Source organism: Ooceraea biroi, chromosome 2 (genome assembly GCF_003672135.1).
Source record: "Ooceraea biroi isolate clonal line C1 chromosome 2, Obir_v5.4, whole genome shotgun sequence".
In the NCBI taxonomy this organism is placed as follows: Eukaryota; Metazoa; Arthropoda; class Insecta; order Hymenoptera; family Formicidae; genus Ooceraea; species Ooceraea biroi.
The window spans coordinates 14,481,401-14,495,304 of record NC_039507.1 but is presented as its reverse complement, the minus strand read 5'-3'; the positions used below and the strand labels follow the sequence as shown (position 1 = coordinate 14,495,304).

Here is a 13,904-nt window from a genome sequence, read left to right as displayed (position 1 = left end):
CGCATTATTTGTAATTCGTTCGTGACGTCACGGTGACGTCATTAATGCTTCCTGAGCGCTTACAACGCCAAAGCGATTGATATGAGCGGTACTTGTAAGCTACCGTGAGCGCTTGAAGAGCGTCCAGTAATTTTTAATGCAGGATACATTATATTTAAATTGCCAGAATACGATTATTCTGACAGCAGATTAAATTGCGGCGAGTAGGAAAGTCTATACAGGCAAATATCTCGTCGCACACGAGTGCTACCAAGTGGTAATTTTCTTTCGCGCGTGTTAAAACTCCATTGGCCTCGGTCCCGTGGCGATTCGCGGTTTCGACACTTATTTTGGTATTAGACAACATGATCTGAATCGCCTAACTGTGCGAAGTTGCTTCCTGTGGCGATTACATTGCTGGCCGTCATCCTTATATGACGAAATATGTCATCTACGCAGAACAAAATGCGAGGTACGTGAGAACGTTCGTAGAAATAACCTTGCACGCTTTTTCGCGGTCATTGATCGTTGTACCGTCGTGTTCGGTTTATTGTCATCGTTTCGCAGATTTATGATTAAAACTATTATCGCAATGAATATTAAAATACCGGAATAAATAAAGGCTTTATTCGTCGTAGGTCCAGGACGGCCACCAAAGTCAAAGAACTCCTGTACATGGTGCGGAGAGACGAAACAACCGTTGAAGTATGTTCTTCCCACGCAACATGGCAAAAAGGAGTTCTGCTCGGAAACATGTCTGTCCGAATCTCGTAAGACTTATGCACGTGGTGCTTGTGTACACTGTGAAAACGTCATCAGGGGTACGCCGGTTAAGTTGGAACAAAAAGATGGTCCAACAAAGGATTTCTGTTCTTCGTTCTGTTTAAATGCACATCAAAAGAAAGAGGGTCAAGTGGATACAAAGAAAAGTAATTGGTCTAATATATGTCTAATATAAATTTCTATATATATAGATATTCCACTTTTTGTGTCAATAACGTGTACATTGGATTTAAAGACAATAGGGATCCGTCGTCACCCGCTCCATCTGGATTATCTAATAGCAATAACGTACCGTCAACCACACAATCTTATACAAGTACAAATAATCATACAACTATATCTCATCCTCCGTCGACGTCTACTGGTCCATTTCAATATGAGACTTATCAGACTTTTGATTGGGATCTTTATTTAAAGGAAACAAATAGCACAGCAGCTCCTACCGAATGCTTCAAGCAGGTATATTAAACTTTGGCTATCAAGCATAAAGTAAAATAAATAAATAAATAAGTAAATGCCTTGATTTAATTTTTCTTGCGGTCTTAAGAATGTCGATATTACGCGATCTGATTTCAGCACGATGTTCCGCCGACCAACGAATTTAAGATCAACATGAAATTGGAAGCGTTAGATCCACGAAACTTAACCTCGACCTGCATCGCTACCGTGGTGGGAGTTCTCGGCCCTCGGTTAAGATTAAGATTGGACGGTTCCGATAATAAAAACGATTTCTGGCGATTAGTCGACAGCAACGAGATACATCCAATAGGTCACTGCGAAAAGTCTGGTGGAATGCTTCAGCCGCCTCTAGGCTTCCGGATGAATGCCTCCAGCTGGCCGATGTTTCTTCTGAAAACGTTAAACGGTGCTGAGATGGCACCAGCGAAAGTATTCAAACGTGAACCAAAGACACCACGTTCTAACATGTTTGATGTTGGGCATAAGTTAGAGGCGATAGACAAGAAAAATCCTCAACTCATATGTACCGCTACTGTCGGCTCGGTTAAAGACGATATGATACATATTACGTTCGATGGCTGGCGTGGTGCTTTTGATTATTGGTGTCGTTACGACTCCCGTGATATTTTTCCTGCAGGCTGGTGCTTTAAAAGTGGACATCCATTGCAACCACCGAGACAAAAATGTACAAGAAGAGTATATTTTGCAATTTTTACAATTATTAATATATATATAAAGTAATATTTTAAGTAATATTTTATATGTACACAATTACGTATAATGGTTATAACTATCATGGATTTATATATCATACCATGATACGTAATGTCTCTCGAAATTAGATAATTAATTTTTCAATTCATAACATCTTCAATTTTTATATGTGCAGCAACAGGTCCAAGCAGATTTAAGTCTAGAACTGCCAGTAATGTTTTCTTGGTAATGGCAGCCTCTAGTAGCAATACTAGTAGAGAACCAGCAGTTGCATTAGTGAGTCCTGCAGGTTCCAGTGCACCACCACAGCCAGCTACAGAACCTGATACCAGCACAGCCAATACCAAACCACACGCACTTGAGAATGGTGGGTAAATACAAGAAAGAAATAAGATATAAATTATATGTAAGAATAAGAAGCTTTGAATAGAATAAGATGATATAAATTTATGTTTTAGTCACAATTTATGTGAACCATAATTGTTCCTGCGGTCCGTATTTCGATCCTCGAAAAGTGAAAGCTATGCCAGCGCAATTTGGCACTGGTCCTATATTAAACGTTACGAGAGATATTTTCCAAGCATTTCTAATGGCGGCCATGAGTCCCAGACAGATGTTGAGCTTATTAAAACGTGGCGAGGGCGAATCCATAAACCTGATTCTCGAGAGCAAACCTACATCTGTCAGACTGCCCGTTTTTCTGGAAGAAGAAGACTTTTATACGTACATTAGGCAACAACTGGAGGATCTATGCGCGTGTGAACACATGTTAGTCAAAAGGAAAGAGACTTGCAGCAAGTGTCCGAGCACACAGCAACCACAATCCACTAATAGCGAAGAGACGAGTAATATTACAGGAGAGAAAAGAAGATGGTCATCACAGAGCCAACAAAACTTAACTTCTACTACGCAACCACAGCATACGCAGCAAACTACTGTACAAAGCACAAACAATTCCACATTGTCACTTCCCCCAAAACAACCTCGCAAGTCTGTTCCTGGTAATTTTTTATGTTTTCTTAAACCTTAAACATAAGTAACAAGAACAAGATTTTTTTCCGCATCAAACTTAAATTAATTTAATTAATCTCTTCACTTAATTTTTGCAATCAAGTATTAAATAGCTAGTGCCAAAGTAACAATTGTTTGTTGCCAAAACAACAAAAATAGAGGCACAGAGGACAACTTATATCGGGCACATACAATATGCGCTTACCGAAGTAATACCGAAAGGACTAAAATACGTAGACAAGCTTAGAAATTTCCGGACGATAAATGCAAGACTAGTCGACATGAAAAATAATCTCGGAAAATAGCATAGTGATTAGAAAATATATTTGTTTTTATAGAACTTGAAGCAGCAACATCCACCACTCAGTCTGAAACTTCTGCATGTCGTACTCCTTCTACAGAACCGGCAGAATGGACTATTGAAGATGTAATACATTACATCGCCGTTACGGATCCTGCGCTAGGTCAACACGCAGATTTGTTTAGAAAACATGTAAGCTAAATACAGAAACAGAACGAATACGCTACGCTTGTTGTTTAAGCGTAATCATTAAATTAAATGAACAAACCCATTTTTAGGAAATCGATGGCAAAGCTCTACTTCTTCTCAACAGTGATATGATGATGAAGTATATGGGACTAAAACTCGGGCCAGCGCTTAAAATTTGTAATTTGGTAAACCGTATTAAAGGTAGAAGGCATATACTCATGTGATTTCCTCATATATGAATACTTGTATAGCAATCCAAACTCACGCATTTCAACAGATTGATCGGATTATGTTTTCAATAATGGAAACAAACTAATATATAGATTGTTACAAATAGTGTGAATACACAGTGACAATTAATCCTCCAAGTCGTTCTATATCTGATTTTGAACTGAAATAAGATAAAATCAAAGGTAGGACATGGTTTTATCAAGAAATCATCAATTGTTTTTATTACTTCACAAAGTATAATTTTGCATTAATTAGTTGTAATGCAAATTTTTGTTAATAAATTTATCATTGTCCTATAAGTATTAGATTAGCCCAATTCGATTCCATGTATGTAGATAAGTAGTAATATTACGTTTGACATGATTATCATAGTATACAGGGTATATACAGGGTGTCCGGTTTTAGCTAACGCTCGTGTAGCGGTAGAGTGAGTTGAACCAAAAGGTGCTACATCATTTTGCGAGATTCGTAATAAATTAAAGAGTTATTAATTAAGATTAGAGTGCACCTCGTGCATCGAGGCAATAGGCCGAGTTCTCTGGACACAGCAGCAGCCGTATCTCGTAGCAATATACGTAAACGTACAAGAGGACAAGGCTATATATCATTCCACCTTGTCTCGGTTTATGATAATTATTGCGAGGATCGCAAAACGGATACGGGACTTTTCGGTTTAACTCGATCCATTGCGCCTCCATACGAACGTTAACTAGAACTTTATCGGATATCTTATATATACGTACACGTGCTCACAAAAATATTTTCTGTATTTGTAAATATAGTCGTATCACACTTTATTTACAGTTTCAAAAAGTACAAGAAGTACATGTATCAAAAATGAGATATTTGTATTATAATAATTTTTCAAACAACATTAATATGATTACGCTTTCTTTGATGTCCTATACCATTTTTATTATAATATAACTGCAAATATATTTAGCTTACTACTGTATATTACTATGCTCTTTGATATACGATTTAACATGACTTTATGATATTAAAAGTTTAGATTTGATTTTTTCCTTTAAGCTATAAGCAAATCATAAATTCTTGTTACACTACATATGTGAATTATATCTGACATTATATAGACGATATTGCAATTAATGCATAATTGTACATTTTAATTTACAAAAGAAATTGATAAATGTACCAATTGCATTTTGCTTATTAGAGAAAAACATCCTTGTTTTTTTTTATGTAAGGCGAAATAAAAATCAAAGGTATCTAAAATGCGGAAATTAGATTAATATGTATTACTTCCGTTACTATATTATTATTGTGATATTCTGATTAACATATATAGCAATCTATCATATTTCACAGTCAATCTATCATATTGCAGTTTTGAGGATATAAAATAGTGCGTCTATTTTATTTGTTAATTTCATGAATCAAGTTTTATTTTTCTCTATTGCAAATATATGAAATATGTCCTATTGTTTTTCAATTGAATCAGTGCGAAATTCCTTGCAAATGTACAAATAGTAGAATAAAATTTATGTTATGATTTATTATATGTTATTTTGTAATCATTCAAGGACTTGTATTAAAAATATAAGATTTTTCCGTTTTTTATATGTTTTATATAACTTTTAATTTAATCATATAAGTATACATGTGTGTATGCGTATGTATATATAATATATATATGAAATATATATACATATATATCTCAAGTTACAAAATGTATATAAATATATGGTTTGTAATATAATTAACTTATTTTGATAGAATTATGGAAATTATAAATAATGATTGCTTAATTTTATATATAATTGTGTTAATTTAAATTCAATGCAAAAATTAGCATTATGTAATAAAAAAATTAAAAATTCTAATATATTCTAAAATTTAAATGTAATTAATTTGATTATAAAAGTTGAGCTAAACAATACACTGCATTAGATTTAAATTTTCTTGATAAAACAAAATGTGTGTGTGTGTGTGTGTGTGTGTGTACGTGAAAAGTGCAAAACTTATATTTAAGTACCATCTCAATCGTCATCAGAGTCATCAGAATCACGTCCCTTGATAGTTTTAGGTTTTGACGGCTTTAGTATTAATGATTTTTTGCTCATTTCTGAAGAATGTAAATCATCATCATAATTGATTACGCCAGACTGTGCGAGACGACATTGCAACGTCGTCGTAGAAAAATCGTCACAATTTCCTAATTCAGTAAAACCCACAATATAATCTTTAGTTTTACCATTTACGATCAGCGCGATTGTAGGTATGATTCTGATTCGTAGTCGTTCTGTAACATTTAAATATGCATCATTAATGTAATGAATTTATCGTTATTATAATGTTATAAGTATAATACCAGTTAAAAAGGGACATCTTTCAACATTTAATTTGCAGAATCTTGCTTCGATATGTTTTTTTGCAAGGATCTTGAAATGATGATCCACTATTTTACATCGTTGAGAATCATCCTTGTAAAATAAACAAACTATATTTTCTGACTTTTTGGATACTTCAAAGAACTCTTTTTCATCATATATCTCCAAATATTCCCCATGACCCTGTAGTAATACATAATTATGAAATTAATTACATAACTTGATAAATTTATACTGTATTCTCTTTCTAATACAATATTTCAATATTGAAAATATAATGGGCTGGATTATATACTGAAATACACACATGCCTTCATTATTATATATATATGTTAGTACAATACAGTACTATGTACAATTCAAAACTGCTACTTATATTGAGTTGATCCGAAAGTCCATGCAGATTTTTCATTCTTAATACAAAGTTTTACGTTTGCTAAAGAAAGTCCCCAAAAAAATTTTCCAGTCAATCAAGTCAATAAAAGATAAAAATAACCCACGTTTATCTACGTTTGTGCTTCATAGTTTTGAATATTGGTAAATATATAAAGATGTATATATTTTAGTATGGCATATAGTATGATATATGATCAACAGTATATTATATGGTTTAATATATAGTACAATAATAATATAATTACTGAAGCAAGCCAATTTTGCTTTTGTTTTTGCATTTGTTTGAGCTCATTCAGTCGGTTTGCCCGTATCTTTTCATAATCACTAATATCCAAATTGTCTAACTTTTCCAACTCCGTGTCCAATTGTTGTTCAACGTGATTAGCAACTTCTATCAACTTTTGCTGAAACACAGCTTCCATCTCTGTAAGTAAAAGAAGCATTTGTAATTACCTCATATGTTCTTTACTCTCTTTTTGTCAATATAAGATAATGAAACGATATTACGTGTTGAAAATGTACATTTAAAAAGTATCGACACTAAATACGAAATACAGTTAGACAAAATTATTAATTTATTATAGTTATACATCATACTTGATTGTAATATGTTGCAGAATGTTTTTCTTCAATTCGATGACAACCGAATAAACTTTCAATTCTTTTCGTTCACTTTCTCACTTCTTACATAAAGCACTTTTCAACCATACATGGAAAACTTGGTACTCGACGCGTGGGAGCTATAAAGAAAGATGTGTCATAGGAACCGAGAAGCACTTTACGTTGACATACGTATACATATATATGTACATACACTCGTCGACATATAGGCTGTGTTCCAAAATTCACTGCCAGCGCTGAAAAGCTATAGTGTACGTGACATAAACTATAGAGTTTCAGTACTGGCAGTGAATTTTGGAACACAGCCATAATACCAGCCTATATGCCTGATTCACACTGCCTCCAACCATTAAGTCCGATATGCAACGGAAAATTTTGTTTTTTAGGTAACTAGATAAGTTTAGGAAAGTTGGCAACAAGTATCCATCATCAAAAATTACTAGGTTTTTTCTCTGTTCAAAAGAAAGATCTCGATTGCTTCTCCTTCATACAAAACCGAGGTTGGTGATATCACGAGTCGCGAGTAAAGAGATATTTTTCATAAATTTTCGACGAAAATGGCTATGCACGTACCAAAACCGCCCGGTTTGGCGCAAATGCTTAAAGAGGGGGCCCGCGTAAGTACTGATTTGTCACGATGTTGTACGCAATGAATTGTCATGCGTCTGCATGGCAATAATGCTCAATTCTAAAAGAGGTAATCCGATGACGACACCGGCGTGTCCTCGCCTTTTATGGACATTTTACAAATTAATTGCCTGATTTATTTTTTCCTGATTTATTTCTTTCAAGAATCTCACGTAAAATTCAATAATCAATAATATATGTTGCATCTTTTTAAGAGTTGAGTTTGATCATTAAATAATAATAAGGTATATAAATTAATATAAATGGTAGATCAATTTTTATAAATAAATGATATAAATTATTTCTCATTGTGATTTTTAAACCACACTTATACTGGTTGAATATTTTATTGAGTTTATTGTTTCATATTTTGCAGTACTTTTCGGGTCTCGATGAAGCAGTTTATAGGAACATAACAGCCTGTAAACAATTTGCGGATACTGTTAGGAGCGCGTATGGTCCTAATGGTATGAATAAGATGGTAATCAACCATATTGAGAAGCTTTTTGTAACCAATGATGCAGCAACGATTATCAATGAACTGGAAGTGGAACATCCAGCTGCTAAATTATTGGTACTAGCATCGAAGATGCAGGAAGCAGAAGTAGGAGATGGAACAAACTTTGTCATTATTTTTGCTGGTGAATTACTTCATGCTGCTGAACAGTTGCTTCGTCTGGTATAGCAATTTTATAATAATCTTAATTATCTACAGCTTTGATTTTATTATAAATTTAGAAATGTGGTTACAATATTATTAATTTAAAACAAAATTTAATTTCAATATACATTGTGAAAAAAATATTTTCTACAGGAAGAATTTATAATGCATTTTAAAAGGACTGAGCAAAATTTTACTAAATCCCAAAATTAAGACAAGATCCAAAAAATTAAGGCATTTAAAATTTACATGTAGTTGTAGGTGGCAGTGCATATCTTTTCTTCTTATAGGGGATTACAACATCAGAGATTATTGAAGGTTATGAGAGGGCTTTGGAGAAAGCACTCGAAATTTTATCGACGCTAATCATCCTTGATGTGAAGGATGTACAGAACGAGGATCTAGTGAAGAAGGGGATCAGGACTGCTGTCATGAGCAAGCAATACGGTAACGAGGATCTTCTTGCTTCCCTTGTCACTCATGCCTGTGTTTCCATCTTACCAGAGAAAACGACGTTCAACGTCGACAATGTACGAGTTTGCAAGATACTGGGTGGTGGATTGGGTAATTCTCAAGTGGTGCAAGGTATGGTATTCAAGCGTCAAGTAGAGGGAGAAGTCACGAAAAAAAACAATGCAAAGATCGCGGTGTACACCTGCGCCGTGGACATCATACAGACCGAGACCAAGGGTACCGTGTTGATCAAGACGGCTGATGAATTATTAAAGTTCTCGCGTGGCGAAGAATCGCTACTGGAGAATCAAATCAAAGCGATTGCTGATAGTGGTGCCGAAGTCGTGGTATCTGGTGGGAAATTCGGTAACATAGCGTTACACTACATGAACAAATATAATTTGATGGCTGTTCGCCTACCGAGCAAGTTCGATATCAGACGATTATGTAAGACCGTCGGTGCTACTGCGCTCTCGAAGCTGGTAAATTTTATGTACTTAATATTTACATACTTAAGATAACAAATATTAGTCTACAACAATCATTTATGTACTATTTTGTAATGGGACATAATTTTTATAATAATAATCATAAAAAATTACACAGAGTTTGCATAAAAGAAATAAAATTAAATATAACTACAATTAGGTTTAGGTTGACAAACTTTCATGATGAATATAATGAAATATAATGAATTTTTTAATAAATGAAGAGAAAGAAATTATTATAACGATTAATATTACAATACTCTCGTTTCTTAAAGGTGCCTCCATCAAAGGAAGAATTAGGATATTCTGATGCGGTATATATAGACGAGTTAGGAGACACAATAGTGGTGGTATTCAAATTAGATGGGAAAGAAAGTCGCGTCAGCACCGTGCTCGTACGTGGTTCTACCGAAAATTATATGGACGATATCGAACGTGCGATCGATGATGGCGTCAACACTTTCAAAGGTATTACGAGGGACGGTAGATTCGTCCCGGGTGCAGGTGCAACCGAGATTGAGCTGGCCGCGCAGCTAGCTTCGTACGCGGATACTTTACCTGGTTTGGAGCAATACGCCGCGCGTAAATTCGCTACTGCATTGGAGATCTTTCCGAAAACGTTGGCCGAGAGTAGCGGCACTCATGCGTCTGAAGTTCTGTCCAAATTATATGCGGCACACAAGGAAGGAAAGAAAAACCATGGCTTCGATATTGATGTATGTATCGTTCTACATATTTCTTACATATTTCTTTTAATTTAATTATATTTTAAAAATAAGAGTATCTTCAGTTTAGATCATTTGCTACTTCTCTTTTTTAAAGCTTTAAACAAGGCTAGCAAAGTTTCATTCGATAATGAATATCTGCTTCATGGAAGGCAGCATGGAACAGAATGTGTCTTGAATATTATTCCTTTCTTAGATATCAATTATGTAATACGAATTATATTGTAGGGGGATGGTGCAGTCTTAATTGATGCCGTTGAGACAGGTATTCTGGATCTGTATTTAACGAAGCAGTGGGCGATGAAATACGCAGTCGGTGTGGCGTGTACGGTCCTCAAAGTGGATCAGATCATCATGGCAAAACGAGCGGGCGGTCCAAAGGCACCATCAGGAGGCATTCGCGATGAAGATGACTAATGAAACAGCGTAACAGCGTTATCGGGAACTTTAATGTTTAATTTATCACATTGCGTTTATATGATTTTAATAAGTTTTGGAATATAAATAAAATAGGATGAGAGTAAAGGAACAATATGTGTACTTCGTACTTAATTTCGTGTTGGAAAGAATAAGTTCATTTTGAATTTTGTACACTATATTGTGACTCATATTTTCACAAATTAATCGAAATTTCTACAGTTTCATATTTTCATCCTTAATATGCGTACGCGTAATATGCATGTCTATTGTGTTTTAACAGAATATAAAATATTACAATTTTGTTAACACTATTGTCCGCTATTTTTCATTTTATAAGTATATATAGAAAACAAAATATAATGTACATAAGTATACATACATATACAGTAAAGATGTCTGCAGATCCCAAGATCAATGATACTGATTTCAACATCTTAACTTATAAAAAACATTCGTTCAAAAACATATGTTCATTACTAATGTGCAAAATTTAGACTGCGCTCCACTTTACGGCTACAAATGCTTCAGAACACTATTTTTTTCTTCTTACAAATAAAAGGAAGAAAAGAAAGCGTTTTAAATATGGCATTAACTCGGTCGCAGTCTTAATTGATCAACTTTAAGCGCTTCTCAATTGTCGTAGTTTGCTCGATGTTTGATACTAGGAGTTTCTTCCGTAAATGAATTTAGAAATTTGCTCTTAACGAATATTGCGCGAGATCTAAAATAATCTTGTACGTAATAATACTAAAGCTGCATTTGGTTTGCATGCTTTCATGTTGTCAACGTTTCTGTTTATCAGCACTATTTGTAGCCGTCCGCTTTGGTTGGTACGCGTTTACACCGATAATAGGCCATTCGGTTTGAACATTGCAAACATTGTGAACGTATAAAAATGGAGGATATCAAAACATCTAATATTTATAACTAATATCTTACACGTAAAAACATAATTCCATGTTCTTGCCCAATTTGTTATTATGATTCTTATAATGGCTTTGTATGTTTGGTTTAAGCTAGCAAGTTTCGACATGTATTGCCGATCAGTTACATAATCATTTTCAGAATTACTACAACTATTTTTGGCGAAATTTTTTCCCTAAAAGAACCTTTGTCGAAGATAATATTCTTCGATTAATAAAATAATGGTTTTTATGTGGCCATTTAAATACTGCAAATGTAAATTAATTCATAAAAAAATAAAAAGTTTATACAAGAAACTGGAAAATTAAAACTATATAAATTACTATTTCAAAAATACATTCAGCTTCTTTAATTAATGTCTGTTCTATGTACACATTACACACGCACGCGCGTGCACACACACACACACACACAAAAGAAAAATAATTTTATTAGAACGCATGTAATAAAAACAGATCAAATCGAATCAATAGATTAAAGATTAAAGATATATCAATAGATTAATCAAATAGAAAATCAAAAAATAAAAAAAGAAATTAAAATCTAATTTACGCTTTTGATTTCATTTGTAAATGTTTTCTGCAAACATTACAGACATTTCTTGTTGCTCCGCAATATCTTTAATTCGTATCGTAATGACAAACCGATAAACTATAGCTCATTTGATATTAGCTGTTTCTTGACGATTTGCAACTTTCGACATCCAAATGTATATATTAGGCCCTTTACAAATTGCGACTGGCAATTTCCAACTTAACAACTGTCGACGGGCATTTGTATTTTATTGTAGACGGTTTAATAGGATATCATCATAAAGTACGTTCCACTTGACGTTCGCAACGACACGAGCGTCATTCTATCTTTATTCAATATTCAGTGAACACTGAGCAATAAAGATAAAATGACGCTCGCATTCTTCCAAAAAGAGCGTGCCGTATTACGTATTTGAATAGCGCGGCACTACACGTCACACTCTCCACTCTTTGCCCGCCCATGCGCAGACCAATGATGTACCCTCCCTGAACGCATAGTGCACTAATAATTTAGGATTTCTTGAACAATTTAGCTGCGTTCAGCAGAAAAAGCTGTTTTGCAATGTTGTAAAAATCGTGAATCTGATTGGGTGTATGCTCTTAATTTTGATTGAATCTAAAAGCACGCCAATTAGATTCACTTTACAACGGTTGTAAACCAGCTTTCTCTGCCGGGCGCAGCCAGTGAATCGCAACGCAGCGAGTTAAGAATTTGTTTTCGCAAGAGGTCACCACTCTTCCATATACGTTTAGTATCGTGTGTTTTTATTCGTATATTAAATCTGTATTAATTGACGGAAGAAAAAATTAGCGGTAATATTGCCGCGATGTTTCGCAAAGTAAGTACTATTGTTGTAAATATACGCAAACAAAACATAAAATTATTTCGAATGGTTTATATTAAGAGACAATAGTATTTCTTTACTCTATTTTCAGGTTATTTTAGAAGCGCGTAATCATGTTAGCCGGTTAAATAGTAATATACGATGTTTTTCACAAGAAACAAACCAGACTATGAGAATAGAAAAGAGTAAGTATTAAAAATAAAAATAAAAAAAATTTAATTTAAAGAGTAAACGTATTACATGTTACGTAGAGGAAACATAAAAATTAGAATTGTATACTAATACTTTATATATAATGTACATGATTTATATATAAAAATTTGACAAACAATTCACATTTTTGTCCACGTATAGAATACAAACATTATTGCCTGATATCGTTTGTTTCGTGATAAAATTTGCTGTTTTAATTGCAGCCATTAATGATGTAACTTTACTTGGAAGAGTTGGAGCAGATCCACAGAAACGTGGAAGCACTGAACACCCAGTTGTCGTATTTTCTCTTGCGACACATACAAATTACAAATATGAAACAGGTATGATGATTAATTTGATATGGATTTTAAATCAACAATATATGAAAAATAAGTAGTTAAAATAGTGAAATGTCCATCTTTAGGAGAATACATGCAGAGGACAGATTGGCATAAAATATGTGTTTTTAAGCCAAATTTAAGGGACACTGTTTATGATTATTTAAAAAAAGGTCAGCGAGTGATGGTAAATGGCAGATTGAGTTATAGCGAATATAAAGATGAAGGAGGAAACACTCATCCTAGCACAGCCATTATAGCAGACGATGTGATATTTTTCCAATAAGAGACATGTACATATATTCTAAATAAAATTTATACATAAAGATATTTATCTTCGTTCTGCATTCCATATCATACATGTGCAAATAGATAATAAATAATAATAGCATGTATTTTTTGTATAAATTATATAGAGCATATTTTCAGATTTCATGTATTATTCGTTAATAGTAAATTGCTAAAATTATTAGAATTAGGAGATGAAAGTCCTAATATCAAAACGTTGACGTTACAATAATTTTTAAATGGATAGAGCTAAAAATTAGTCAAATATTTAAAGTTCACGACTTCGGATACGGGCGTCATTCAATAGTAAGTAATAACGAAAAAAAAGTTTTTATAGGAAAAGAATATTAAAAGCAATATCAATTGCTTTTT

The 13,904-nt window shown here is 33.7% G+C and overlaps 4 protein-coding genes across 6 annotated transcripts; 3 read left to right on the top strand and 1 right to left on the bottom strand.

Moving 5' to 3' along the window:
* The first annotated feature begins 70 nt into the window (after window positions 1-70).
* On the top strand, window positions 71-4,911 carry LOC105283987 (polycomb protein Scm). 3 transcript variants are annotated; one of them, XM_011347149.3, is made up of 9 exons: window positions 72-451; window positions 618-908; window positions 998-1,221; window positions 1,339-1,906; window positions 2,111-2,302; window positions 2,394-2,936; window positions 3,285-3,439; window positions 3,526-3,637; window positions 3,714-4,911. In XM_011347149.3, exons 1-9 carry the CDS (start codon window positions 424-426, stop codon window positions 3,716-3,718), a joined length of 2,118 nt encoding a protein of 705 aa, XP_011345451.1. In that variant the 5' UTR covers window positions 72-423; the 3' UTR covers window positions 3,719-4,911. The 3 variants fall into 3 exon arrangements, with proteins under 3 accessions (XP_011345450.1, XP_011345451.1, XP_011345449.1); XM_011347148.3 differs by having other exon boundaries at window positions 71-451; window positions 2,117-2,302; window positions 3,526-4,911; XM_011347147.3 differs by having other exon boundaries at window positions 3,526-4,911.
* A 541-nt stretch (window positions 4,912-5,452) lies between these two features.
* LOC105283986 (thioredoxin domain-containing protein 9) lies at window positions 5,453-7,234 on the bottom strand. The gene is made up of 4 exons (XM_011347146.3): window positions 7,012-7,234; window positions 6,660-6,838; window positions 6,000-6,201; window positions 5,453-5,930 (listed from the first exon to the last, which is right to left on the bottom strand). Exons 2-4 carry the CDS (start codon window positions 6,834-6,836, stop codon window positions 5,668-5,670), a joined length of 642 nt encoding a protein of 213 aa, XP_011345448.1. The 5' UTR covers window positions 6,837-6,838; window positions 7,012-7,234; the 3' UTR covers window positions 5,453-5,667.
* Window positions 7,235-7,490: 256 nt separating this feature from the next.
* Window positions 7,491-11,629, top strand: LOC105283985 (T-complex protein 1 subunit theta). The gene is made up of 5 exons (XM_011347145.3): window positions 7,491-7,652; window positions 8,039-8,341; window positions 8,614-9,258; window positions 9,540-9,980; window positions 10,218-11,629. The coding sequence occupies exons 1-5, from the start codon at window positions 7,593-7,595 to the stop codon at window positions 10,404-10,406; spliced, it is 1,638 nt and encodes a 545-aa protein (XP_011345447.1). The 5' UTR covers window positions 7,491-7,592; the 3' UTR covers window positions 10,407-11,629.
* A 710-nt stretch (window positions 11,630-12,339) lies between these two features.
* Window positions 12,340-13,574, top strand: LOC105283983 (single-stranded DNA-binding protein, mitochondrial). Its single transcript, XM_011347144.3, has 4 exons — window positions 12,340-12,705; window positions 12,803-12,896; window positions 13,128-13,247; window positions 13,331-13,574. Exons 1-4 carry the CDS (start codon window positions 12,694-12,696, stop codon window positions 13,528-13,530), a joined length of 426 nt encoding a protein of 141 aa, XP_011345446.1. The 5' UTR covers window positions 12,340-12,693; the 3' UTR covers window positions 13,531-13,574.
* Window positions 13,575-13,904: the final 330 nt, after the last annotated feature.